Source organism: Python bivittatus, unplaced genomic scaffold (genome assembly GCF_059951505.1).
Source record: "Python bivittatus isolate LINGU-HERP-01145 unplaced genomic scaffold, Pbiv_v1 ctg000810_np1212, whole genome shotgun sequence".
Classification (NCBI taxonomy): domain Eukaryota; kingdom Metazoa; phylum Chordata; class Lepidosauria; order Squamata; family Pythonidae; genus Python; species Python bivittatus.
The window spans coordinates 1,671,916-1,699,061 of NW_028277111.1; the positions used below are offsets into that span (position 1 = coordinate 1,671,916).

The window sequence follows — 27,146 nt, forward strand, 5'->3', positions numbered from 1 at the left end:
TAGAAAAACGACTCACCGCCATTCCCTTTAATTAATGCTAGCCCACCTCCTGGTGGCAAGACAAGCATTGGACATAGGAGGCAAGAAACACAACATTGGCTGCTGTATATAGATAATGTAATTTTATTTACTCAGCAATCCAAAATAATTTTCTTTCTGAGATACAAAAATAATTAGAAGCATTTAGAACAGCAGCCAGGTTTAAAGAACTGGACCGCAAAGCAGGATTGATACAGGTCAATCCAGCGAGAGCGAGGAGATTCCCTCCGGCAACCTTGCCCCAGCTGGTGTCCTCCAGATGTTTGGGACTTCAACTCCCAACACATCTAGAGGACACCAGATTGGGAAAGGCCATTCTGGGGCATAACTGGCCACATTCGGTTGGAAAGCATTGAGTGGGGGACGTGGGACAGGGAGTCGCTTCAGAGAAACCAGTGTTTTTTGACCTTGGCAACTTTAAGAGGTGTGGACTTCAAATCCCAGAATTCCCCAGCCAGCATTCTGGGGAATTCTGGGAGAATGAAGTCCACACCTCTTAAAGTTGCCAAGGTCAAAAAACACCGATAGAAACAGACGAGTTAGTTCTCTGATGAACTATTTGGGAATTGCCGCTCAGCCAGGAGACAGCAGCTCTCCTTGATGGTGGTTCCAACCATGCAGGGTCTTCTTGTTGATGACCTCCCACTTCTGGAACTTTCCACAAAAATGGGTGCAAACTGCCACTGCCCTGTTGGCTTTTCAAGATGCAGATGGCAGGTACGTATATATTACATACATATATTACATTTAAATACCTTGGCCTTTCTAAGGTGCATAAGAGATTGCAGCCCCTCCCCCCGACATTTTATGGTCACAGTCACACAAAGGGCAATTAAGGCTGAAGAACTGTGATGGCCAAGATCAACTAGCTATACTCTAAATTATAAATATATATTTAAGATGAAGAACTTATCTGTCGGCCCCAAATCTCGTCCACATGTTTCTCGGCCAGCTGCTTTCAAACAGTGTTTCTGGAGGGCACCAAGTTGAGAAAGGCAGATCTATAGTGTTAGATATGGTCCCCTTTAAGGGTTTAATTTATTTCCTTTTTTAACTGTAGGATTCAAAACCACTCAGAGAGAGAGTTTTGGCACATAGCAGGAAATAAGATATGAAGGCAAGGAGATGACCATTCTGGAAAACTTGTTTTCTGCCCAAGAAATCTTGATTGTAATTCCTAGAAAAAAATGGAAAATCATGTTTTATTTCTGTTTTATCAGTTCTCAACAACTCATAGCAACATGCCCGGTCTTATCCTTCTATGCTATTCTACCTTCACAACAACCTGCTTAACAGCTGGTGAGAGAAAAAAAAATGTCTGAAAAGTGCTTTAAAAGAGCTTGTAAAAGATTTAAAACCAGGATTGGCTATATTATAGTCCTGTTCACACAACATGCTTAACTGAGCCATGGAAGCAGAAAGTCTTATGAACAGGAAACTCCAGAAGAAGAAAGAAGTGGGAATGCCTGTTAAAAGATGCTGGCTCTTTGGATGATCTGGCTGTGGACTGAAATATAATGGTTTGAATTGCTGTTTGGAATTCTTGTCAATACAATTTTTAAAAGTAGCATTAAAAAAAATGATCTGAAATTGGATGCATCTTTTGAATGGATTTAAATGATGTTAGAAAATGTTTATTATTTAATTGTACATTGTTCATCCTCTGGAGTCTTTAGATTAAATTAATCGATCAGAGCACCACTAGCTGCAAGGTGGATGGACTCAATTAGAGTGTTGATGGGGGCACCGTTGGAAGCTCTGAAGACTCAGGCAGGGGAGTCTTTTTTCATCCTGGAAAAAATCTGTCACTGAGGTCACTAAGTCAACACTGACTTGATGGCACATAATCAAATCAAAATCTGATTAAAATATGGTTTAATTTTTAGGAATACTCATTATTGACTAATTGAGAGTTTGATTGATGTACATGCCATCAAGTTGGTGTTGACTCTTGGTGACCACATAGATTTTCTCCAGGATGATCTGTCCCCAGCCTGGTCCTCCTGGTCTTCCAACGGTGTGCCCATCACCGCTGTAACTGAGTCCATCCCCCTTGCTGCTTGCTGTCCTCTTCTCCTCTTTCCTTCCACCTTTCCCAGCATCAGAGCATTCTCCAGAGAGCTGGTTCCTCGCATCATGTGTCCAAAGTAGGATAATTTGAGCCTGGTCCAGTGTTGTCCAAACTTGGCCACTTTAAGATGAGTGGACTTCAACTCCCAGAATTCCTCAGCCAGCCATTCCCAGAATTCTGGGAGTTGAAGTCCACTCATCTTAAAGTGGCCAAATTTGGACAACACTGGCCTGGTCCTTTGTGCCTTGCCTGAGGAACTCTGGGTTCGTTTGTTTGATGTCTTGGCTGCCCAGGGTATTCCCTGGAATCTTCTCCAACACCAAAGTTCAAAGGCGTCAATATTCTTCCTATTCAGCTTCTTCAAAGTCCAGCTTTCACTTCCACAAGGTGTCACAGGGAATACCATCACCTGCACAGATCTGATCTTTGTAGGTACTGACACATCACGGCATCTGAATCTCTTTTCCAAGGCCTTCATGACCGCTCTGCCAAGCGGTAGTCTGTGGTGTATTTCTTGACATTTTGTTCCTTTACTGTTGACATTATGGGCTAAATCCATCCTTTAAAAATGATTTATGTTACTTCTTTGAGAGAACAATGATTGGGGTCCTGGGGAATCAAAAAAGGAACTTACCCAAACTTAGTGTCTCGGTGTAGACAATGCAGCTCTATACAGTAGTTTGTACGAGGAATAAGTTCCCATCCACACTTATCTGAAAGAATAAAAATCAGAATAAGAGATTTCTGTTGATCATGAAACACAGAGACTTTAATTTGAGCAGAAGAGCCAGTGATTTGACTCAACCAACCAATTTAACACCTATTAGGAACATAAAGCATAACCTAAGCGGTGTCCTGCTGGATCAGACCCCTGGCCCATCTACTCCAGCAGCCTGTTCTCCAAAGGAGGCCCACTGGTCTCCCAGCAGATGGCCTTCAGAGGCAGCCACCCTGCCATCCAGGCCAATAGCCATGGGTTCCCAGGACTTCCATGAACTGGTCCAAGCCTTTTTTGAAGCCACCAAGCTGGTGGCCAGCACAAACCAAAGTAAACCTTAAGCCTTTGGGGTCAGTCAGAAAACACCAGTGGGCATAGCATTAACCATGGGATCCTCAGTTCAACTCTTTTAAATGACTGCTGTTTTGTTCCTTTTTTTAATGTGTGCCTTTGAGTCCCTGTTGAATCCTGTCCACTTGGCAAGATTTCGGAAATGCTTTGCCATTGCCTGCTTCCTAGGGCTGAGAGAGAGGGACTGGCCCAGGGTCACCCAGCTGGCTTCGTGCCCAAGGCAGGACTGGGACTCACGGTCCCCCAGTTTTTATCCTGGTGCCGTCACCACTACACCAAACTGGCTCCTTTTTGCACGAGATCCTGCCAAAATCTTTTAAGACCTGCCAGATTTCAGACATTTATTGACGTAGGAAATGTATACACTGCCTCAGCCCAATTGGACTCTAGGGAGCTTTGTAGGTAATATAGTAAAGTACAACGACAATAATAATCATCCTGATATCAATTTATTCAATAAAGTAAAACTAAATCTTAAATTGATGACTCCCTAATCCAGTGGTTCTCAACCTTGGCCACTTGAAGATGTGTGGGCTTCAACTCCCAGAATTCTTTAGCTTTTAAACCTAAACCTGGACAGTATTATGAACATCAACCTTTTTTTCTCTCTCCCACGCTTAGTCCCTACATTTTCAGTGCATTCGAATGCAACTGTGATGGAATGGAATTATGAAGGCCAGGCTCAGAGAGATAAACATTTTCTTAGATCGTCAGAAAAGGGTGGGAGGAACAAGAGGATGAGACTGGCACCTCCCTGAGGAATTCACACTGTTGTGGCTGGCTGACTTTGGGAGCTGGGGTTTCAGTCTGGGAAGATTCTTGCTGGAGGTTGTAGCTAATAAACATAGCTGGACTGAATTTGCATTGTCTCTTGGAGTTCCTTGGGCTAGGCCTGACATCAATCTTCCCAGACTCAAACCCCAACTCCCAAAGTCAGCCAGCCACAACAGTGTGAATTCCTTAGGGAGGTGCCAGTCTCATCCTTTTGTTCCTCCCACGCTCTTCTGAGGAGCTAAGAAAATGTTTATCTCCCTGAGCCTGGCCTTCATAATTCCATTCCATCACAGCAACTGAAGGATCCCCTCATGCCATGCCATGCCATGCCATGCCATGCCATGCCATGCCATGCCATGCCATGCCATCTGAATACCCCCCAATTCCGGCACAGTCTAGGTGGCTCACAGTCTACATTGTAAAATATAAAACATGAAGGAAAAGGAGAGGGGAAAAAAAGGGATAGAAAAATCCATAAAGGGATCGATCCAAAAAACAAAAAAACAAAACCCACATTAAACCAGCCTAAATACAGGTACTCTGAACAGATACTGGAGTCTTCCTGATGGATTTACTTTTGCCCCAAAGAAAATGGTTTCGTTCTTACCACAGCTGTGCTAATGGCTTCCATAGAAAGTTCGGTCAGTTCTGTAGGTTCAGCCGTTTCCACCAGCAATTCTGAAAATTTGGGGACAGTGCACAGGGTGGGTGGATGGGAAGAGAAGAGATGGATTTGTCAAAAGATGAAAAGCCGAAGAGAATATTATATATCTAGAGCAGTGTCTCTCAAACTTGGCCACTTTAAGACATGTGGACTTTAACTCCCAGAATTCCCCAGCCAGCATGGCTGGCTGGGGAATTCTGGGAGTTAAAGTCCACATGTCTTAAAGTGGCCAGGTTTGAGACACACTGATTTAGAGCATTCAGCTGTTCATAACTGAGGTTTGCAAGCTGTTATGCCTTGTGATCCATGAGGACGCAAGAAAAATCTTTAGGCCCAGAAACAGAGCAAGCCACTTTCTACGGAGGGAAGCGTCTACAGCACAGACTGGCATGGGCTCACTGAACTTTCCAATGGATTGTTTTTCCTGACGATAGCTGGGGCTTCCACACACCAAGGCTGCATCCCAGCTGCTGGACTGGGAATTCAAGGTGTTCCAGTCCCAACACTCCAGATTGGAGAAGGAAAACAAGCTTTACGTAGACAAGTTGAAGGGATGAGGGATGAAAAGAAAGGTCAAAAAGGGCGAGTTAGGACTTTTCCCCAAAGATCTTAACGTTCTTAGCAGAGGGCAACGCTTCTGGACTAGATTACATCTCAGAAGGGGAGACTTGTGAGTGAATAAGGGGTGAATAAGAGGAGAACGTTTTTAACAGGATGAGAAGCTTATCTGGAGAACCAATTACCTAAAGAGGTGGTGGGCTCTTCTTCAGTGAAGATCTTCACCTCTTGGGGAGGGTCTATCTCTGGATTTCCTGCAAGGAATAGAAGTTTAAACAGGATGGCCCACCGACCCTCCACTTTCCATTCATATTATCCCAAAGGTTTTCCTCTCTCCCCATATTCCATTTCTCAACCATGGTCTACCAAATGCCTCCAGGAATTTCAGAAGTTGGTGTTGAAGTCAACAGCCTTTTTCCTGTGGCACTTCTATGGGGGATCCCAGTTCTCCCAAAGGCAAAAGTGTGTAACTTTGTCGGGGGGGGGTCTGAGCATTGTACTTTGTTTCTGAATTGTGTCCTTGGGGACCGAATTCCAAACTGCGTAAGGCTAGGACAGAGAAGGCGGCAATCCATCTCAAAAACATACATTCGGTTTCATTTAATGCAGATGCAGTTAACATTTAAGAGAGTTTGCCTTATTACTCCGTTTGCAAAAGGGGCAGGATTTGGGTTGAGCTGTCTGATACGCACATTCTGTCATTTGGCTTTCTTGGGGTATGAACATGAGCTCTAGACACCCATAAAAATTGTCTGGTTTTTAATTGGAATTCTTGCTTGGTTTTCTTTGGTCTGTCCTAAGCTGCCAGGAGTTGAACGCTGGAGTTGGGGGGCCATATACAGTCATCAAGTGATGATAAAAAAAACAGACGCCACCTCACGACGTCTACTCTTCCCCAAGAGACACAGAGGGAACCTGCGTCCACCTTGGCTCCCCGCAGCCCCTCACCTGCATGTGCCTTTTCATGCCTCCGCAGCTGAGAGCGTCGGATGAACCTTTTCTCGCACTGGGAGCAGGCGTAGGGTTTCTCCCCCGTGTGAGTCCTCTGGTGGGTGAGGAGCGACATTTTCAGCTTGAATGTTTTGCCGCAGTCGGCGCAGGAGAAGGGGTTCTCCTTGCTGTGCGTGGCTTTATGAGCTTCCAAGGAAGCCTTCTGGATGAAACTCTTCCCGCACTCTGGGCACGCAAAGGGCTTTTCCCCCGTGTGGATCCGCTGGTGCCGGGCCAGGTTGCTTTTATTGTGAAAACTTTTCCCGCACTCTGTACACAAAGAGGGTTTCTCGCCGGTGTGGACTCGCTGGTGCGTGTTGAGGGAGGACTGTTGGCTGAAGCTTTTCCCGCACTCTGGGCACTGATATGGCTTCTCCCCCGTGTGGGTCCTTTGGTGCATGATGAGATGACATCTCGAGTGGAAACTTTTCCCGCATTCCAGGCACGGATGGCATCTCTCCTTCGCCGGGGTCTTGCCGTCTGCAGCCGAGGGATCTCCGCCATTGATGCTCTTCTTGGTGGAATCTTGCAGCGTCTCCCCTCTGTGCATTCTCAGGTGCAGAAGGAAACCTCTTTTCCGCTTGAACTTCTTCCCACAGTCGGGACAGATGAATGGCTTTTCCTTGCTGTGGGTCGGCTCGTGTTCAATAAGGCATACTTTCTGTATAAAACCTTTCCCGCATATGGGGCAGCTGTAGGGTTTCTCTCCCGTGTGGATCTTCGTGTGCCTGATCAGGTTACCTTTATTGGAGAACCTTCTCCCACAGACGTTGCACAAATATCTCCTCTCTCCTGTATGGACCGTCTTGTGTTTACTAAGGGCCTGCTTCTTAATGAAGCTTTTCCCACATTCAGGGCACTTATAGGGCCTCTCTCCGGTGTGGATCCTCTTGTGAACAATGAGGGACACACGGCTCATGAAACTCTTCCCACATTCCGTGCATTTAAAGGGTTTATCTCCCATGTGGGCCCTCTCGTGCAAGATGAAGCTCCGTCTCCAGCGGAAACTTTTGCCACAAATTGAGCACTGATAGATCCTCTCTCCAACCACCCGTGTCCTCTCATGCGTGTTCCTTTTGTGCTTGGTCAAATTGTTTCTGTAACGGAAGCTTTCGCCACACTCTGAGCACTGATAGGGCATCTCCCCTGTATGCACCCTCTCGTGCAAAATGAGGCGATGTTTCCAGTAGAAGCTTTTGTCGCAGTGTGAACATTTATGGGGTTTCTCTCCTTTGTGGCTTTTCTCGTGACCCGTCAAGGCACATTTGGTTTTGAAGCTCTTGCCACACTCGGGGCACAGATAGGATTTCTGTCCTCCGTGGGTATTTTTGTGGACCACCAGGGCGGCTTTTCCATTGTAGCGTTTGCCACACTCGGAGCATTCGTAAGGCCTCTCATCTGTGTGCATTCGCTCGTGTTCAATGAGAGAATATTTAAAAATGAAGGTTTTGTCACACTGGGAGCAGGCATGTGGTCGCTCCCGGGTGTGAGCCCTCACCCTGTGTGCATTAAGGTATTTTTCAAGAGTAAAACTCTGGTCGCAGTCCGAGCATTTGTACAGTTTTTCAGCCGTGTGGATCCTCTTGTGTATCCTAAGTAAAGACTTCTGATTGAAGGTTTTATCACACACAGGGCACGAGTAGGTCTCTCCAGCGTGAATCTTCTGATGTACTGCCAGAGATGTTTTCCAAGGGTAGCTCTTCCCACATTCCGAGCATTCATAGGGTTTCTCCCCAGTGTGGGTTCTCTGGTGTGTAATGAGAGAGGCTTCCTGCCCAAAAGCCTTGCCACAATCTGAACACCGGTAAGGTTTGTCTCCTGTGTGAGATCTCTCGTGTGCAAGAAGACAAGCTTTCTTATTGAACCTCTTCTCACACATGGAGCATCCGTATCGCCTCTCCCCCGGATGTGATCTTCTGTGTTCGAGAAGAAACGATTTATTGGTGAAACTCTCCCCACACTTGGAGCAACTATAGGGCTTCTCGCCTTCAGGAGACTCCTCTTGTACCGTACAACCCTCTTCTACTACTTCCAAGGAAACCCTCCCAGGATCCACCTCCACCGCTTCTTCCAGCTGGCACTCTTGCTCTTCCTTCTCCTGTTCATGCTTGTCATCTGCTGAATGAAACAAGGGATTATCACCAGGGCTGGATGGACTCCATTGCTGATAAGAGAAAAAAGTTTAAAAGAAATGAAATCTTTTGACAAAGCACTCCAAATTGGGCATCACAGCGGAAGTCAGGGATTTGCTGGAAGGAAGAGAAAAGATGGATGCCAATAAAATTTCCATCCAGCGAAGGAACCATTAGACAAGTAATTTGTCCCCTATTCGAAGGTTGCTCAAAGAACTCCCATGAGATCTGGAAACAAACAAACAAACATTTATGCCTCTTTCAGTGTCAGGGTTTCAGGCAGTTTACTAAATTAAAACCCAACAAAAATGTGCCAGCTCCTATATACAAGATTTAGTTCTTCTTGCACTATGATCTGATAGCAACAGAACTCTATTTACACCGCTGACACCAGTTGCCTCTCAGCTTCTGGGCTTCCTTTCCAGCTGCCAATCAGAACAATAATATACAGCTTTTAAAAACCTGTAACCAGGGTTTGTTGTTTTTCTCTGTCTCTCTCCTCTCTGGGCTTTGGGTATTTTATGCAATTGTGGTCCAGCTTGGCGTGTTTTCAGCCAAGTCAAGCTTGCTCAATTGAGCCAAGCTGTCGTGAAGCGTCAGGAGATCAGGCTGGGAAGCGTGATAAGAAACTACAAATGAAGAAAGGCAACCATTTTAAAAAAGAGGGCATTTCAGAAGCTCCATAAAGTTATTGATGGCTTTTAGATGTTCTGATTATAAAGCAGCCATCCTTAGGCTGATACCCTCCAAAAATTGGGGTAACCGTTTCCCATAACTCCAGCGATCATAGGCAGTGTTAATATTCTTTAGTGCAGTTCCCTTTAATAAATTATTATTATTGTTCTTCTTATGAAGGTGGCTAGCAAAGAAATAATTCAGACGAAGATAAAAGAGACAATACCTATCTGAAACAAAGTATTTAACGCGGTGTTGTCCAAACTTGGTCACTTTAAGATGAGTGCAGGCTGGGGAATTCTGGGAGTTGAAGTCCACTCATCTTAAAGTGGCCAAGTTTGGACAACACTGATTTAACAAATGCTCAGTCAGATTGGAGCTGTTTCTAAATGCTGTAACGTATGTGTGTGCGTGTTTGCAGGTGTTATGTGTATCAGCCCTTAAATACTGTTCACTGGGGAAATCAGTGTTTAGCTTGTGAGCAACACTGTGTATGATTCATCTTTTGGAGAACACAGAGTTCAGTGTTCTGCGAGAAGAGCTTTTTATTAGCATAAAAATGTCCAGTGATCAGTGTAAAACAAATAAATAAATACAGTGGAACCTCGAGTTATGAATTTAATCCGTTCCGTGACTCTGGTTGCAACTCGAATTCGTCGCAACACGAGGCAAATTTTCCCATAAGGTTCAATGTAATTACCGTTAATCTGTTCCGGCGTCCGCGGACCACGCATCAGGGCGGAAAAATGGCTGCGGACCACGTGTCGGGGAGGAAAAATGGCCACGGACCACGTGTCAGGGGCGGAAAAATGGCCACGGACCACGTGGAATGGGTGGAAAATGGCCGCGGACCATGTGGCATGGGCGGAAAAATGGCTGCGGACCACGTGGAATGGGCGAAAAATGGCCGCGGATCCGGTTCGTAAGTCGAGTCGAGTTTGCAAGTCGAGGTAAATTTTTGGGGCCGGAGCTGGTCGTATCTCGAAAAATTCATAAGGAGGGGCGTTTGTAACTAGTTTGTAACTAGTTTGTAACTTTATACTGTATGTATAAAAAATAATCACACATAAAAGTAAAAAAGTCTTTCAAAGCTTTTTCTAAAATTGATTTATGTTGTTTCTAATTTTGGTTGTGGTTTACCCTGTTTTTATTCTATTTGAACTGTTAGCTGCCCAGAGTCACGCATATGAGATGGGCAGCCAAATAAAGAAGAGAAAAAGGAGGGGAGGGAGAGGAGGGAGGGAATTTGGGAAATCCTTCATGCGCCCCCAGGAGAGAATGCCACAATTTGATGTCACAGTTGGACAGGTTCTAAAAACGGTCTTACCCTCCACCTTCCTGAGGGAGAGTGAGCCCACCTTGATAGTCATTTATTTATTTAGTTATCCGTAGGAAAGTGGGATAAAGAATTTTAATAGCGGATAGATAACTACATATATAAAAAAATACAGTAATACCACGGTTCACGAACGCTTCTGTTCACGAACAATTCAGTTCGCGAACAGCACTGTTCGCAAAATTTTGCTTCCGTTCGCGAACTCCGCATTGGGTGACGAACACGACCCGTGGCCATCTTCCCTGCTCTGACACGTGGTCGTGGCTTCCTGTAGGCGAGGGGGACTCTCCCTCCAAACAATAACCGCCTCCCCACCCGCCTTCCTGTCCTCTACGCCTCAAGCAAGGTTAGCGTTCTCTCTCTTCATACTGTACTGGACTGTACTTTGTGTCTTATTTTTGTGGTTTAAAAAAAAAACATATGGTTCAGAATGGATTAACCGTATTTACATTGAACCTTATGGGAAAATTTGATTCGGTTCGTGACCAGAGTCGTGAAACGAATTAAGTTCGTGAACCGAAGTACCACTGTACATAGATATATAGATACATGCATGTGCAAACACACATACACATGGAATGAAAATCCTCCAGGAGGCTTCTGGGCTGATTGTGGCAGCACAATCCTGGGCAGCCTCCAGTAATGTTTGGCAGCCAGAGTTGAGCCTGCTGTCCAGTCCAGTCCCTTGGAGAGGGCCTGCTGACGGCCCCCCACTCCCCTCCCCTTGAGGTCCGTGAGTTGTGGATCAGACCTCTTGGGGAGGGGAGGGTGCCCAGAATACAACACACTCTTTTGTGTGCATGCTATATGTTCCACTGCAGAATAGAGAGGAGGTATGACTTCCCTTGATCCCTCCAATACTGTGGAGGCAGCCAAGGATCGTATTTGCTCTTTCGTACAGCTGCGTCACACTGCTGGCTCGTGTGTGACTGTGTCTGTCTTCAAGTCAGTGATGACTCCTGGTGACTATCTGGTCTAGTCCCTGCAGTTTTTTATCACAATTTCAGAAGTAGTTTGCCATTGGCTCCTTCCTAGGGCTGAGAGAGAGGGACTGGCCCAAGGTCACCCAGCTGGTTTTGTGCCTAAGGCAGGACCAGAACTCACAGTCTCCCGGTTTCTAGCCTGATGCCTTCACCACTACACCAAACTGGCTCTGAATGTAATATACAATATATAAAATAATTCATAATTATTTTATATTATATATAGTTTATTAAAATTAATACTTTAAAATACTTTAATAGAATATATAAAATATAAAACAATATGGAATAATATAAAATATAGAATTGTGGATATACAAAATATAAAATAGTGAGATAATATACAAAGTGAACAATAAATAAAATACAAACAAAAAAATAATAATATAATGCACATTTTCATACCATTCTAAATAACTGTCTACAAGACCCGGGAAGAATGTCTTCCTTCCTGCAGGAACCAGCATCAGCCAAGGCCGAAATAATTCTATATATTATAGAATATACTGAGTTGGCTTTAGGTATTATAGAAAGGCATGAAAGCTAGCTGGGTCACTGTCTCAGCCCAACCCACCTTCACAGGGTTGTTGTTGTGGGGAAAATAGGAGGAGGAAGGAGTATTATGTATGTTCACCACCTTGAGTTTTGGGAAGGGAAGGGAAGGGAAGGGAAGGGAAGGGAAGGGAAGGGAAGGGAAGGGAAGGGAAGGGAAGGGGTTAGTTTTGTGTCTATCTAGTGAATTAAAGTTAGTATCACTTCTTTTTTTTAGATACGAGGTTATTTTCAATCTGGAAACCGTTTATGGTTTGTAATTCCGCATACAGCCTCCTGCCACATTGGAAGTTTGGGTTTCTTCTAACAGGAGGTTTTTAAAACACCAGATTTTATCCCACTGGTCCTAAAATTAAGAATGGCCTGCTTCACGGTGGTTAGAAAAACATACTATTTTTGCACTTTTTGTCAGCCTCTGATTCAATTGCAACAGTCATTCTTAATGTGCTCCAGCGGCCACGTGATTATCTTTGCTCCAACCTAATATGATTTATAAAAATAGTTGTGAGCATTTCCTTCTTTCTTTCAATATTTTGTAAACGTTTCGTGTCATTTTCCTATTTTGTAAACCCTTGTTGCATTTTCGTTTCCTCTCTTTCTTTTCTTACCCTTTCGGTATCTTGAGAAATAGCATTCTAAAAATTATTCACTTAGCCACAGCAAACAAGCAAACAAGCAAAGACCGCCCCCAGCCACCGGTTCCCCATCGTCCACTACCTGCCAGGCCCTCCTGAGTGGCTTCGCTGCCTTCCGGATTCCCGGGGTTTTCTTGCCCCTCCCCACCGTCGCCTGCGGTGGCCCCGATCGGGCAAGGGCTGGGCTGGTCCTGGCTCTCCCCCGTGGCTCCCGCTAAGTTCACCAAAAGATAAGATGGGAATCAAGATCTTTTTCAGCACTTGGATCTTCTCTTTGGCCCTGCTATTTTGTCCCTCCTGCGGCAAGGTTCAGCAGAGAGGGAGTGCTGTGATTCATACCTCACGCTAAACTTGGGCTTGCTTGATCGTGGTTTATTTCAGAAAGCATTATCATTATTATCATCATCATCATCACCATCAGTTAGATTTAATATAGCTGGGCCTGCACGATCCACTAAGCCTGAACCAAACACAGAATGGCTGAAAGTGACGTGCAATCCAGGTCAAAGATTGTCCAAATCTCCAGTTCCGACATCCCAAAAGAAAGGGACTCCAGCACTCCTGGCTGGGGGACTCTGGGAAGTCCACAGATCTTACAACTACTGAGGTTCAGAAACACCGTTCTAAAGCAGTGTTTCTCAACCTCAGCTACTTTAAGATTTGTGGACTTCAACTCCCAGAATTCCCCAGCCAGCATGGTGGGCTGGGGGATTCTGGGAATTGAAGTCCACATATCTTAAAGTTGCTAAGATTGAGAAGCACCATTCTAAAGTAAGTCTTCTAAGTGAAGTGGAGTTTACTCTCAGCTTTGGAGATGTAGCACAATTGTAGCCATTAGAGTTCTTCTTAAAGAAAATATAAACTTTAGAAAAGAACAGCAATGAACCATATATTTAGGCCTTTTATTTCTGTTTCTTAGTTACTGAGGCCCTCTTGGGATGGTCATTCATCTTTTAGTCCCCTTTTCCCCTTCTGAGACAGAGCCTTCCTTCTGGATATTTTCCATCTGCTTCTCTTTCCCATTCCCATCTTCTAGAAGGTAAATTAGAAAAAACAGAAACAATTCTGAAAAGAACGGGGCCTTTCCCAGAAAGAAATGAAATAACTGAGGAGTTAGATGGGGAGGTGATTTCAAAACAAACCGAGCCTTTTCCAAAGAGCCTCATTTACAGATCCTAAAGGCTGTGTGGGTATTAATAAAGTAAATATGGAGACAAGGATTAATTCATGAATTAAGGACTAATTCATTAATTCATTAATTAAGCCTCAGCATATCCACCAGCTGACTGAAGAGCCAGAATTGAAGGTTCTTCTCGGATGTAGAGATGATCTTGGGGAAGAAATGAATGAGCAATTAATGGTAACTCAGTCTTGGGGAAGAGGAACGTGTGAGAAAGGAACTCAAGATAACCCCACCTTGATCCTGTTTGCATAAGATGGGGCAGAAAGAAACTCTGGCAAGCTTTTAAGATTCTGATATTATGCCCTAGAGCAGTCTTTCTCAACCTTAGCAACTTGAAGATGTGTGGACTTCAACTCCCAGAATTCCCCAGCCAGCCATGCTGGCTGGGGAATTCTGGGAGTTGAAGTCCACACATCTTCAAGTTGCCAAAGTTGAGAATCACTGCCCTAGAGTAATCAAATAGCATTCCTAGAATGCTTTCAATGTCTGTTTCTTTACCCAGGCTACCTCGAAGGGCTGACACTACATACTAGAATGGGGGCATAAGACGTTCTTACTCAGCAAGATGTCATCCTCCTTCTTGGTGACCTTCCTGTGCCCTGATGTACGCCGGGTTTGTGAAGGAGTCCTCTTTGTTTTGGAGAAATCAGCTGCCCTCTTCTGAAACAGGAAAGGGGGCAGGGAAGAACACGTTAGCGGGAATAACAGAGCACAGAAAGGGAGAAATTCTTGTTTAACAGCCCTGTATCTCTCTCACCAGCTATTGTTACAACCACAGAGCTGAGGAGGATGCTAGAGAACATCCAGTCTGACCCCTTAGCCAATCTACCTTCCCAAAAGACGGCAATCCAGGTTCTGCTTAAAAGCCCTAACTTTCAGCAAAGAATCTTTGTTGCTATCATCCAAGGCTCTTCCATCCATTGTCCTCCGCAGGCCGTGAATTCTTTCCATTACAAACACTTATCCTGAGAGGTATTATAGGTGATCGTCATATTTCAAAGGCCACTGGTCATAGCTTTTTCACGAGGCATCAGGGCGGGGATGTTACAGGAACCCATTTAATGCACGGCTGCTTTATGAATTTGTTATAGGGTGCCTTAGTTTTCCTCGTTTCAATGATTTGGCTATGGGGTTATAGCTCTTTTTACATTATTTTTCCTGTAACCTGGTTATTAGCTCCCCAGAGTTAAGTCTTTAAGATGGGCAGCCATATACAGTTCCTAAATAATGAAGTCAATGATGGCCTGATTGATCAATCGAAAACCGCATCTCCCCAGGTTTAAGCTCACCCTCTCATTTCAAATGCAGAAAAACGGAAGCCAAGAGCGAATGACAGTTTATAGCTTTATTGTCTATATTTATCAAACATTTCCCAGAGCAATGATTAGGATAATTCCCATGTATATAGAGCAGTGTTTCTCAACCTTGGCAGCTTTAAGACGGGCAGACTTCAACTCCCAGAATTCCCCAGCCAACCTTGCTGGCTGGGGAATTCTGGGAGTTGAAGTCCGCCCGTCTTAAAGCTGCCAAGGTTGAGAAACACTGATAAAGAGAAAAATTATGCCCACCTCTTCCTCCTGCTGACACTTTAGAAATTCCTCAGCCAGGCTTACAGCATGGTCACAATTAGAAGGTTCCCGTTCCTTGACAAAGTCCTGCATCTTCTGGGGCAGGATGGCCTGGAACTGCTCCAGGATCACCAATTCCAGCATCTGCAATTTTGTATGTCTTCCAGGCTTCAGCCACTGATGGCAGAGATCCCACAGCCGGCAGCAAGCATAGCGGGGCCCCTCCATCTCCTGGTAGCAGAAGTCTCGGAAATGCCGGCGCTGGATGTCCGAGTTGACCACCGGCTCCTCGGAAGCATTTTGTCTCATCTCTTCCATGAGTTCCCTTCTTGTTCTGGCCTGGCGGAGGCGAAGGCGAAGGCTCTTCCTTCCTTGGGGTTCTACAGCGCCTTGGTCTCCTGTGGAGGCTACCCGGAGGTCCAGGGAAGAAGCAGCTGAAGAGGACAAATGACATTGAGGTCTTTAGTTGAAGTTCTGCTCCGTGTCTCCTCCAAGCTGGAAGGCTAGCAGCAATAACTTGGCACGGGTCTATTTTGTGTGCGAGTTGCGCCCTTTCCTTGACCAGGAGGCCCTTCGGATGGTCACTCATGCCCTAGTCGCCTCATGATGGACTACTGCAATGCACTCTACGTGGGGCTGCCCTTGAAGACTATCCAGAAGCTACAGCTGGTTCAAAATGCAGCAATGCAGGATGGGCACTTCTCGTTACGCCCATGTATCATTGCTGCTTCCTCAGCTGCACGGGTTACCAAACAACTTCCGGGTGCAATTCAAGGTGTGGTGGTCACCTATAACGCACCTCATGGCAGGGGGGCTGGATTATTTGAGGGATCACCTGCCTCTGATTTTTTCTGCCCGTCTGGTACGTTCGGACAGAGCAGGTGCACTACAGCCATGCCCACTTAGAAGATTTGGTGAGTTTTAGTGCTTCAGCGGGGGTCAGGGTTAGGATCCTACAAATCAGCCTAAGCAGACTGTACAGTGCATCAGTAGCGCTAAAGACGTGAAATAGTTTGCTAGAACAAATTATTATCTCATCTAATCTGAGTTGGAATGCTTCTCTGTACTAATAATTTTTTTTTCTGAAAAAAAGTAGCACATCAGGATTCAGACCAACATTCTATCTAAAACTGTCTGCTGTTTCCCATAATAATCAACCATATATTGATGCCCCCAAGCAGGATATTTATTTATTTAACTCAACCTAGGGGCTGCCTGGTTCCAAATTAACTCTGGCCCGCTCACAATATAATAAAACATAAGAATGCAATACAAAACAAAACAAGATGGGATCAGTTTTTTCCATACAAACATAGCCAAAAGAACATCCAGCAAGGGGCCCCATCCATCTCCCCCCAAGGACTAGGAGGTCTTCATGGCCTTAGGAGAAGAAAAAACAAGCAATTTCTGTAGGCAATCTCTCCTGTGCCTGACCCATTCCTCCCTGCCCCCCACAGAGTGGAGAGATTGGAGCGAAAGGGATTACAAGAGAGTAAGCAGGCACACAATAGGGCAGTGTTGTCCAAACTTGGCCGCTTTAAGATGAGTGGACTTCAACTCCCAGGATTCCCCAGCCAGCCATGCTGGCTGGGGAATTCTGGGAGTTGAAGTCCACTCATCTTAAAGCGGCCAAGTTTGGACAACACTGCAATAGGGAATACACTGGGCTGTTTGCATAATGCACTCATAGCTGCCTGAGCCAGCACAATTCTTTCGACATCTATTCCCATTATGTGCTTACTGCTTACTCTCTTGTAATCCCTTCCTCTCCAATCTCTCTGCTCTGCAAGGGGGGGAAAAAGAAAAACAACAGGTCAGGCACAGGACAACACATACTGACTGTAATGGCAATCACGTGACTGAGGGACCCTGTGAAGGTCGTAAATGCAGACGTTGGTCATTACGTTATTTTTTCAGCACTGTTGTAACTTTGAATGGTCGCTGAATGAGGTACCTGCTAGAACAGAGCATGTCTTTATTCGGGCAATGACCCGCAAAGAGGTAGCCGCTAAGCAAGGACTATGTGTAAAAGGCAAAAGGATGGGTTCTAAGCCACAAACCATGGCTTGCAAACCACCACGGTTTGAGCTAATGCATCACTGAAGCAATGAGCATGAAACTGAGAAATCTGTATGCGGGCCAAGAAGCAACAGTTAGAACTGGTCATGGAACAACCAATTGGTTCAAAATAGGGAAAGGTGTACGACAAGGCTGTATACTGTCACCCTGCTTATTTAACCTATATGCAGAGTACATCATGAGAAATGCCAGGCTGGAAGAATCACAAGCCGGAATTAAGATTGCAGGGAGAATCATCAACAACCTCAGATATGCGGACGATACCACCCTAATGGCAGAAAGTGAAGAAGAACTAAAGAGCCTCTTGATGAGGGTGAAAGAGGAGAGTGCAAAAGCTGGCTTGAAACTCAACATTAAAAAAACTAAGATCATGGCATCTGGACCCATCAATTCCTGGCAAATAGAAGGGGTAGAAATGGAAGCAGTAACAGACTTCATTTATCTAGGCTCCAAGATCACTGCAGACGGAGACTGCAGCCATGAAATTAAAAGACGCTTGCTCCTTGGGAGGAAAGCTATGGCAAACCTAGACAGCATATTAAAAAGCAGAGACGTCACCTTGCCGACAAAGATCCGCATAGTCAAAGCTATGGTTTTTCCAGTAGTAATGTATGGCTGTGAGAGCTGGACATAAAGAAGGCTGCGCACCGAAGAACTGATGCCTTTGAACTGTGGTGCTGGAGAAGGCTCTTAAGAGTCCCCTGGACTGCTAGGAGGTCAAACCAGTCAATCTTAAAGGAAATCAACCCTGATTGCTCATCGGAAGGATCGATACTGAAGCTCAAGCTCAGATACTTTGGCCACCTAATGCGAAGAGAGGACTCTTTGGAGAAGACCCTGATGCTGGGAAAGATTGAAGGCAAAAGGAGAAGAGGACGGCAGAGGATGAGATGGTTAGATAGCATCACTGAAGCAAAGAACATGAAACTGAGCAAACTCAGGGAGGCGGTGAAGGACAGGAAGGCCTGGCGCAATATGGTTCATGGGGTCATGAGGAGTCGGACACGACTTAACGACTGAACAACAACAACAATGCGAAAGACCAAACTCCATGGTGGTCTCTGTCATGTACATAACTTCTTTATTTATTATATCAATTAATACAGCCACCGTCTTGCAACTGTGACTCTGGGTGGCAAACGTAAGATTAAAAAACACAGACAGGCAAACCACTACTTATAACGTAATAACTGATAGCAATAATCTACTCCAACCACAGAAACAACGAATCACATTGATGAGCTCACCTCAGTTCTGGACCCCACATCTGGGAGAATAATCAGGTCCTCAAGGATTTAGGAAATGCTAGCAGGGTCGGAGCTAAGCAAATCTCAGCGGGTACGGTATTCCAAAAGGCAGGCATTGAGACAGAGAAGGCACGCCTCCTGGGCTCTACCAGATGGCACTGTTTAATAGACAGGACCCAGAGCAAGCCCACTCTGTCAGATCTAGTGGGGCAAGCAGGCGATCGGAGAGAAGTATTCCCGCAAATAATCTGGCGGCATGCCACAAAAGGCATTATACCCCAAATTGCACCAGGAAGCCTACCGGAAGCCTGTGCAGCTGACGGATCAGTGGCAAAGCACGGGTGCAAGGAAGTACACCCATAACTGTCTGGGCCATCACATGTCTCACGTAGAGCACATTGCAAATTAAGCCATTTCGGTCATGCGACATCATTTGCGCACCACCATGGCACCCTCTTTGAATTATTGAGCTTTGGGGTATCCCACATGAATTATTCTGTTAAAATAAGATTTTGCTGTATAATAAACTGACCAAGTCTTGACCTTTGAGCCTTTCTTGAACCCCCACCCCACCCCACCCCATTCCCCCAACATGCCCACGCTGACCACCATTATCACTGCGCTGCTAACACTCAGCATCTTTAGCGGTTTCTGCCATTTAATTATAAATGTCATGAAATTCACTTGCTTGCTTTACTTGGACTCCCCGGAACAGAGTAGGAATGTTCTAGGATCACAATATCGTTCTTGGAGGACAAGACTTCCGCGTCGCTCTCGCCGACCTCTGAAGGAGCGCCTGGCTGTGGGCTGGGTGGATTACATTGGACGAGGGGTTGCCTGTCTTCTGCACTTTCTTTTTCAGTCCTCTGCAAAGGAAAGTGGGGGGAAAGACATTTCCTTACATAGAGAGAATATTAATATCCACAGTTTAGAGTTATTTTACAACGGTCAGCTGGAGGCCTTTCTTATGAAATTCTCAGAGGACTTTGGGGTTACAGCTCTGTCGTCGTGCACTGTTGCAAAATCCCAACAAATTGAAGGGATTCCCACTTTGTAAGTAACTGTTTATTTAATTTGATTCCAATAAAATATCTGGATTAGAAATGGAGATGATTAAATGTTAAAGAAGGTAACTGGGGAATTCTGGGAGTTGAAGTTCACATGTCTTAAAGTGGCCACGGTTGAGAAACCCCAATCTAAGGTGATTAACCCAAATAAACTCCAGCAGAGAGAAAAAGCAAACAAATCAAAATACCTTGGCAAAATTTAATCTTTTCGAACGGCCAGAGGTATTAAAGATAGTTGGGACCGCTCCTGGCTTTAAATTCCTTCTCCCAGAAGCCATGCTTCCCCAAAAATCCGTCTTTCTGAAATGTTCCGAACACACGACGTCGTTGTAAGAGGGTGTGAAGTTCGGACGACCGATGTTTTTGATCCACTTTTTTAACTGGCTTTCCTTTGTGAGAGGAAACCTGCAGTAACAATTGAAAAACTGTATTAAAAAAGAAAACAGCCTTAACAAAGGACGTTCACACAATTAGTTACAAAGGGATTTAATTCTCTGTTTGGGGAAAGGGTTGGATCGAAAGGCAGCAACCTCGTGGGATGGGCCCAAGGATAAATCTGGCTTTGCAACTGGTTTCTTGGTGTGGCAAAACGAAGCTCACAGATGACCCCAGAGGACCAACCATCTCTAATCCCTTTTTGCTGTTCTGTGCTCATGTGGTAGTGAAGCTGGGCCAAATAATTTAGAGCAGTGTTTCTCAACCTTGGCAGCTTGAAGAGGTGTGGACTTCAATTCCCAGAATTTCCCAGCCAGCCTTGCTGGCTGGGGAATTCTGGGAATTGAAGTCCACACCTCTTCAAGCTGCCAAGGCTGAGAAACTGATTTAGAGGGCTTCATTAAAATGGAAAGAAGGGAAATTTTCATGATAGGACAAGTAGAAAGGAACAGTAGAATTAACTGTAAAGAAAAAACACCCCATTATCCAGTTCAGACAGAGCTTCCTCTATTCTCACCACCACTTTGAAGTCAAGGGTTATATTTGCTTCACTTGCCAAAATCATGGTGCTGTATTTCATCTAAATCTGGATCAGGGAGATGTTACTCTCCCTGCTGGCCTCCAGACACAGAGACAGGAGGCAGGAGTAGCCATAAACGGGGGGCACACCAGCTGCATCTCTACTGCTCCCTGTTTACTTCAATCCACCTCCCGCTTCCAGCATATGTAAATGGGGAGTAAAATGGTGATACCAATGAGATGAACGGAGGTTCAAGGTCACCCACTTACCTGTGAAAGGTGACATGGGCCCCACGCCACCGGCGGTTTTTGCAGTTGGCCACTGAGCAACAACTTGCCATGTTTGCACGGGAGACCCCTTGTGAGGTTGGGCCAAAGCTCCTGACTTTCTGTTGTTACCCTACGTTAAATCCAGCGGCGGGATGCTTTGGAATTACAAGCGAGAAAGCTGAAACCCCCCCCAAAACACAGCTCTTCCTGGTAGCATGCTAGTTCCTCAGTGAAGCTTGCCCACATCAAATTTCAGAATCAGCCCAGTAAAACAGTGTGTGTAAGACTACCAGTTGAAGCCTCTCTAGGACTTTGACAGTTCACATCTTTGTGCCCCAGACATCTCCAACGGAACCAGCAAGAAAAAGAAGAATATCTCCTGGCAACACCTGGAAGAGATAAACAATAAAGGCATTAAATTAACTACATTTCCCACCCATTCCCATCTCCATCCCTGATGGATAATTGCAGGTAGAAAATATTTTGCATTTATAGAGGTCTACTATAGCTTCCATTTCAGAGATATTGTGAAAGGCAGTATAATAACCACTCTGTAAGACAGATGGTGTCCATTCTTTGGGGAAGGTGCTTAAACTGTGGTCAGATCTGAATGTCGCGCAGATCCTTCTTATGCACAGAACACAAACTATGTCCCCTAAAGGTAGCCCTGGACTCATCAAGATCCAAAAGAGGAGACCTCCCAGTCTTCCAGTCGTTTTGGGTTTCTATTCTGCTTATTTCCAGCTCAAAAACTCAGGCAGGCTGGGGATTACAGAATCAGAGAGTGGGAAGAACTCTCGGAGGTCAGCTGGTGCAACCCCTTGTTCAGTCCAGAATCTAAAGCTGAAGAAGTCTAATATATCTAGAGAAGGCTGAACTACTCTGTGGATCAGAGCCTCTGATTCCAATTTTGTTTCTTCTGCAAAGCCACCAGGCTCTTAGACAGGCAGTATCTTCTCACGCCTTGATCCCTGTCAACCAGTTGGCAACACTTACCCACCTTACAAAGTTGTGCACCTGACAAGTCCACTTTTTGGAACCTTTTTTGAATACCTATAAATCCTATACAGGGATAGCAAACTCATCAACCTGTTGCTCATGTGATCAGAATAAGATCAATCAAACAGAATCAGTAGACTTTAGAGAACCCCAACCTTTGCGGAAACGTGAGAAGAAAAAAAAAAACAGATCGAGTCCAAAGACGACTGACCCTCCTTAAGAAAAAAATAAGACATGAAATATAATATAATAAATAAATACGACCCTTGGTTTGGAAGTCTGTAACATGCTTTATCTTCACTGATTATTTAAGCACTGGCTGGCTTCACACGACACCCTAACCTTCAATCAGGTGAGCAAAACACAGCTTCTGTATTCTCAAAAACATAGAATATCCAAAGAAACAAGGAGGGGAACCTGAGCCACACAAGCTATTAGAACCGTAAGGTTTTTCTAGCCCAGAATCTATAAGTCCAAATGAGACTCTAGACCGAGGTATTTCCAAAGAAAGTTCAGCTTTTATTGTTGGCCAAGAGAAAAGCGGGGTGAACCACTCTCTGTCCGGCTGGCAGAGAAAAGACAGAGAACAGCCACACCCAGAACAGTTTACAACAGCTTTTATACCTTTTTGTCATCAGGAAGCATCCAGGAGGAGGGACACACACACAAGCGCACCCGCCTTCCAAGGTTGGCAAAACATTAGCTGAAGCAGCATAAACCAATAGTTAAGTTTCTAGTCCTCATTTGCTCCAGGGGTTCCTCATATAAGGCATTGTTATCTAACTTGCCCAAATCGTGCAGAGGATGTGGTTGCATGGTGTGGTTACAACGATGGCTGTGTTCCCAGGACACACCAAAATGCAACCGACCCACCTCCGGGTTAGCCACGCCTGGCAACACTGGATGAACCCAAGATCCCTTCCAAAGGAGAGCAGAGTTTAAAGAGTGTTGTTTTGAAAAAGACAGTGTATCCAGTTGCCCCGCCCCTGCCAGCCCTACCAAATTTCATGGGATGTCTCGGTCAGTGAATGTTTAGAGGCCCTAGGCAAGTTAGGTACAACTGTGCTGGTGGACCAAAAAATGAAGATAAAGCAGTGTTTCTCAACCTTGGCAGCTTGAAGATGTGTGGACTTCAACTCCCAGAATTCCCCAGCCAGCATGGCTGGCTGGGGAATTCTGGGAGTTGAAGTCCACACATCTTCAAGCTGCCAAGGTTGAGAAACACTGGGATAAAGAGAGAAAAAAAACTTGACTGGTTTATACATGTATGTGTGAGAGAGGCCCATTTTGTTAAGCAGAAAGTTGGGTCAGAAGAAACTGCATCTTCAGCTCCCATCAGCCGAGATCACAGTGGTGGGAAACAGAATCTTACTCTGGAGAAATCTTAGTTGTAATTTAGTGGCCTGACTTTGGCCCGAGGGCAAAGTGATTTAGCAGGATCACAAGTGAAAATACGTCGAGTTCTGTACAGTGCTCTTCCTAGGAAATAAAGCCCCTGCCATGGAGCCATAGATGTAAAAATCTAGAAGGATGCCTAATTGCTCAGTTTCCGATTTGACTTGGAAGTGTCCTTATCACACGCACCCCTTGGGCACCCACGTGAAAGGTGTGCACGCCTTTGGCATCGAATTAAATCTTGGTCCGATGGGGAACTGGAGGGTCAGATGGACAAACCATTGTTAAAACCATCAGAGGCTTTTCAACAGAGGGGTTTTTCTTATGGCTCACTTAACAGAAACTCACCTATTGTATATTGAAAGGGACACCAACTTTTCCGTAGTATTTAAAAGCATAACCGAACCGCCACGAAAGCTCCAAAACCGGGTGTGAAGCGCTGGGGCACCTTCGCCTGATTTTTGCAACCGGTTTTCTCTGCGCTGTTCCCAAGAGGAGAAAATGCCAAATTCTCTCCCTTCCTCCATGCAAACACAAGGTTGGCTCCTCCCCAGAGCAGCTAGCGCGATCCATTTCACGCCCACCTCCTACAGGTTGGAGTCTGCGTTTCCAAGCCATCGCAGCGATACTCATTCACGAACGGGCAGCTCAGAGAAGTGGTAAAAGCAGGCGGTTGCTGCGTAATACCTACTCCTGGCATTCACGAGGAATGCGAAGCCGCGGCACGATTAAGCCACAACGGACTAGCTGCGCGAGGCCCAAACAAGCGAGCCACGTTCCGGCTTAGCGTGCGGGGGAAACGCCACCTCTCTCCACAAACGACACCGGTGAACTCCCCAACGTTTTCTCGGCCTCCCCTCGGCTTGCCGCCCAACCAGCGGCCCAAAGCACAGGGTGGTTGTGCAGGGCTCCAGCCCGCCGCTCATCCCGCGCGTTTTGCAAAGGAGTGCAAATCACTCAGCCGGGCTTGTCCAGCCCCGGCCTGACACACACGGTCAGCATTTAACCCCCCGCTTAAAACGGGTTTAAACGTGGACGTTCTTGCGCGGGTGCGCGTCTTCCTAAGTTTCCAAACTCCGGATGCCAGTAACCCGAAGACGAACGGATTTCGCTAAGCGGACCACCGTTGGCGTCGGCATTAAGACCCGTGTTGGGGAAGGGGGTCGCCTTCGGCCCCGGGGCTACCGGATCGGCGAAAATCCGGGCCAGCGCGAGAGAGCAGGGAAGGACGAGCCTTTGCGGCATTCGCCTGCTGCAACGCACGTGTCCGGATCGGGTAGCCCCCTTCCTCCCTCCCTCCCTCCCCCACCCCATCCACAGCGATGGCGAACTGTCAAGGCTTTTCCCCCTGTTCTTTTTTCCCACCGGCCGCGGCTGAGCTCACACTTCCGCGCCAGCTGGAGGAAAACAAGGAGGGGGGGAAAACCCAAAATGGCTCCCCGCGCAATTGCAAAGCGTCCCCTCCTCAGACAATGGGAGCTCTCAGTCTAGCCTTTTCCATAAGTCTACGGTTGAGAGACGCGCACCAGCCACCCGGGCTCCGTGCGCCTCGGGAACGCGCCGCGCCGCCCTCCCAGCCGCCCGCGCACCGGCCTCTTTCCAAGGAAGCTCACCGCGGGCCCGCTTCTCCTTCGCCCTCGCGCCTCTTCCCTTCTTGCCAGCGGGCGACGCGCGAGAGGCCCGGTTCACAAGAGCGCAGGAGCTTCCCGCACGGGAGAGAAAACTAAAACCAGGCACGGGGTTCCTCCGCGCTGAGGATCCGATGCTGTGCCGGCGTCATTTATCCCAAAAGTCCAGGGCTGATTAAGGCCCGGGGCTCCTCTCTTCCCCCCCCGAGAAGATGGTGACATGGTTCGTTCCACTTCGAGGCGGGGAGGTGCCTTTTTTTTTTCCCGGCTGCCCCTGGCTGCGGCGCTGCCGTGCCCCGCGCGCCTCGCGGGGAGCTCTGCGGGGGGCGCAGCGGGCTCGGTCGGCCGGGCTCGCGGCCTCATTGGCAAGGTCGCAGCGTTTCAAGGGGCGACGGTGCAGCGGTGCCCTCCCGGCGGGGCTGACATGGTGCCGCCCGCTCCGCCGCCGCCGCTTTCCGCCGCGCGTTTCGATCCGCCCCGAATAAAAGGGTCCAAAACTTGGGCGCGCGCTGAGCGACTTCTCCGGGAACCGAACGGCGCCCCTTTGATTCTGCAGCTTAATTTCTGGGTTGCATGAATTCGCGCCGTCTCATTCGCCAGCTGCAAAGGGCGCTCTTACTTCGGATTTAACGGAGGGAAGGGGGCGCGGGCGCGTCTAGGATCGCTTCGTTTTGACTCGAGACCCCGCGGTGCAGAGCCGTTCGCGGCCGGCGCTGCTTCCTTGCTGCAAGGGGGACTCGCGCGCCAAAGCGGAGCCCCAGGGCTAGCTCGGTGAGAACGCCAAAGCAATGCAGAGGAATTAAACTCCGAGGAGAGGAGGGTTGCACCCCGATCCCATCAGCCCCTGCCAACATAGGTAGCAGCCAGGATCGATGGAGAGCGCCATAGGCTCCAGATCCTGCCCGGTCACCGAGATTTTGCTCCTTCCCTGGAGGTAGAAATGAGCCATAGGAGAGCCGGAAGTGAGGGCCTATCTTGCACCGCTAATCTTTCTATCTCTATGGGGAAGGCGGTGGTGGGGCAAGGATGGGGGGGTTCACTGCAGGGAGTCCGAAGTTGGACATCCACGAATCCGGGAGATGCAAGAAGCGCACAGAATAGTTGAACTCGACTTAAGTCTGGGGACCTTCGTGGCCGTGTTGTTTCCCTGACAGCATCATGGAAGGGGTGGGCTCCCCCCCAGATGTCGCTTTCAACATCTGTCTAGGCCAGTGTTTCTCAACCTTGGCGACTTTAAGATGCGTGGACTTCAACTCCCTGAATTCCCCAGCCAGCATGGCTGGCTAGGGAATTCTGGGAGTTGAAGTCCACGCATCTTAAAAGTTGCCATGGTTGAGAAACACTGCTAAGGGTTGAACTCAGCTAGGTAAGAGAGAGAGTGTGTGTGTGTGTGAGAGAGAGAGAGAGAGATCTACCTACCTATTTCCAGCTCTGGAATTCACAGAGAGAAATTCAATTCAATTCCCTTTCCTTCTTCCTGAAAATATGCATCAAATCAGCTGGATTTCCAAGGGCTGTTTTCACAGGTAACAAAAACATATGCCAGGTCAGAAGAAATCTTTTAACATTTGTGCCTCCTATGCCTTTGTCTTCAAAGAAAAAAAAAAAACTACTGATGCCGATTATTTTTTTCTAGGTAACATCACCGCCCAAGCCTGCTTTGGGGTACCGAGAGGAAACCCCATTCTTTTTTAATATGGGGTTTCCCTCCAGGCAACGGGGTTGAAAGACTTCTTGCAGCTCCGGCCATTCCGATTTCTGTCCGCTTTCCCAACCTGGCGCCCTCCGAAGCGTGGGAGGTCACCCACTCCCATCCTCCCCAGCGACGGCAGGCTGGGGATTAGGGGAAACGGCTCCCCAGGCATTTGGAGGGCGCCCCTTTCGGCGAGCCCGCTCTACTCCAACCCCCTCCCTTTACACTACACCAAGTCTGAAATCAGAAAGACGGCGGGGGACACTTACCAACCTTTTTGCTATTCCAAACGCCCCCTTCCTCTCTCGCCCCCCACCGCCCGCAACGTCTCAACCCGCAGGATTCTGAGTCGGTTGCATTCTCACGTGTGTCATCTTTTTTCAAACAAAACGCGTGTTCCGTGGGCGGCGTGGGCTGCTCCGAGTCTCCGGCGGCCCACGGCGCCCGTGCAACAGTCCTCGCCCCGGGCGCTTCGGCTTCGACGGGCGCCCTCCTAGCCACGCGGCGCGGCTCCCTGCCCGCGGGAAGCAACCGGCGCGCGCCCTCGGTGCTGTAACGGTTAAGAGAGCGACGGCGGGCCGCTTC

The 27,146-nt window shown here is 47.0% G+C and overlaps 1 protein-coding gene across 7 annotated transcripts; it reads right to left on the bottom strand.

The window, feature by feature from the left end:
- Positions 1–107: 107 nt before the first annotated feature.
- LOC103066268 (uncharacterized) lies at positions 108–27,084 on the bottom strand. 7 transcript variants are annotated; one of them, XM_088129340.1, is made up of 13 exons: positions 26,927–27,084; positions 26,288–26,382; positions 20,847–21,235; positions 19,811–20,027; positions 19,244–19,421; positions 15,230–15,663; positions 14,219–14,321; positions 12,561–12,692; positions 6,124–8,283; positions 5,361–5,429; positions 4,561–4,631; positions 2,745–2,823; positions 108–1,216 (listed from the first exon to the last, which is right to left on the bottom strand). In XM_088129340.1, exons 3-12 carry the CDS (start codon positions 20,915–20,917, stop codon positions 2,779–2,781), a joined length of 3,480 nt encoding a protein of 1,159 aa, XP_087985466.1. In that variant the 5' UTR covers positions 20,918–21,235; positions 26,288–26,382; positions 26,927–27,084; the 3' UTR covers positions 108–1,216; positions 2,745–2,778. The 7 variants fall into 7 exon arrangements, with proteins under 7 accessions (XP_087985466.1, XP_087985465.1, XP_087985467.1 ...); XM_088129339.1 differs by lacking the exon at positions 26,927–27,084 and adding an exon at positions 26,831–26,913; XM_088129341.1 differs by lacking the exon at positions 26,288–26,382 and having other exon boundaries at positions 26,927–27,029.
- Between the last annotated feature and the right edge of the window lie 62 nt (positions 27,085–27,146).

Bases quoted from the DNA above. Each gene is read 5' to 3' on its own strand.
- LOC103066268 (XM_088129340.1), bottom strand. From the start codon at position 20,917: ATGGCAAGTTGTTGCTCAGTGGCCAACTGCAAAAACCGCCGGTGGCGT. The intron at 20,028-20,846 runs GTAAGTGGGTGA...TTGTTACTGCAG, and splicing joins GCCCATGTCACCTTTCACAG to GTTTCCTCTCACAAAGGAAA. The intron at 15,664-19,243 runs GCAAGTGAATTT...TGTCCTCTTCAG, and splicing joins GGGGAGTCCAAGTAAAGCAA to CTGCTTCTTCCCTGGACCTC.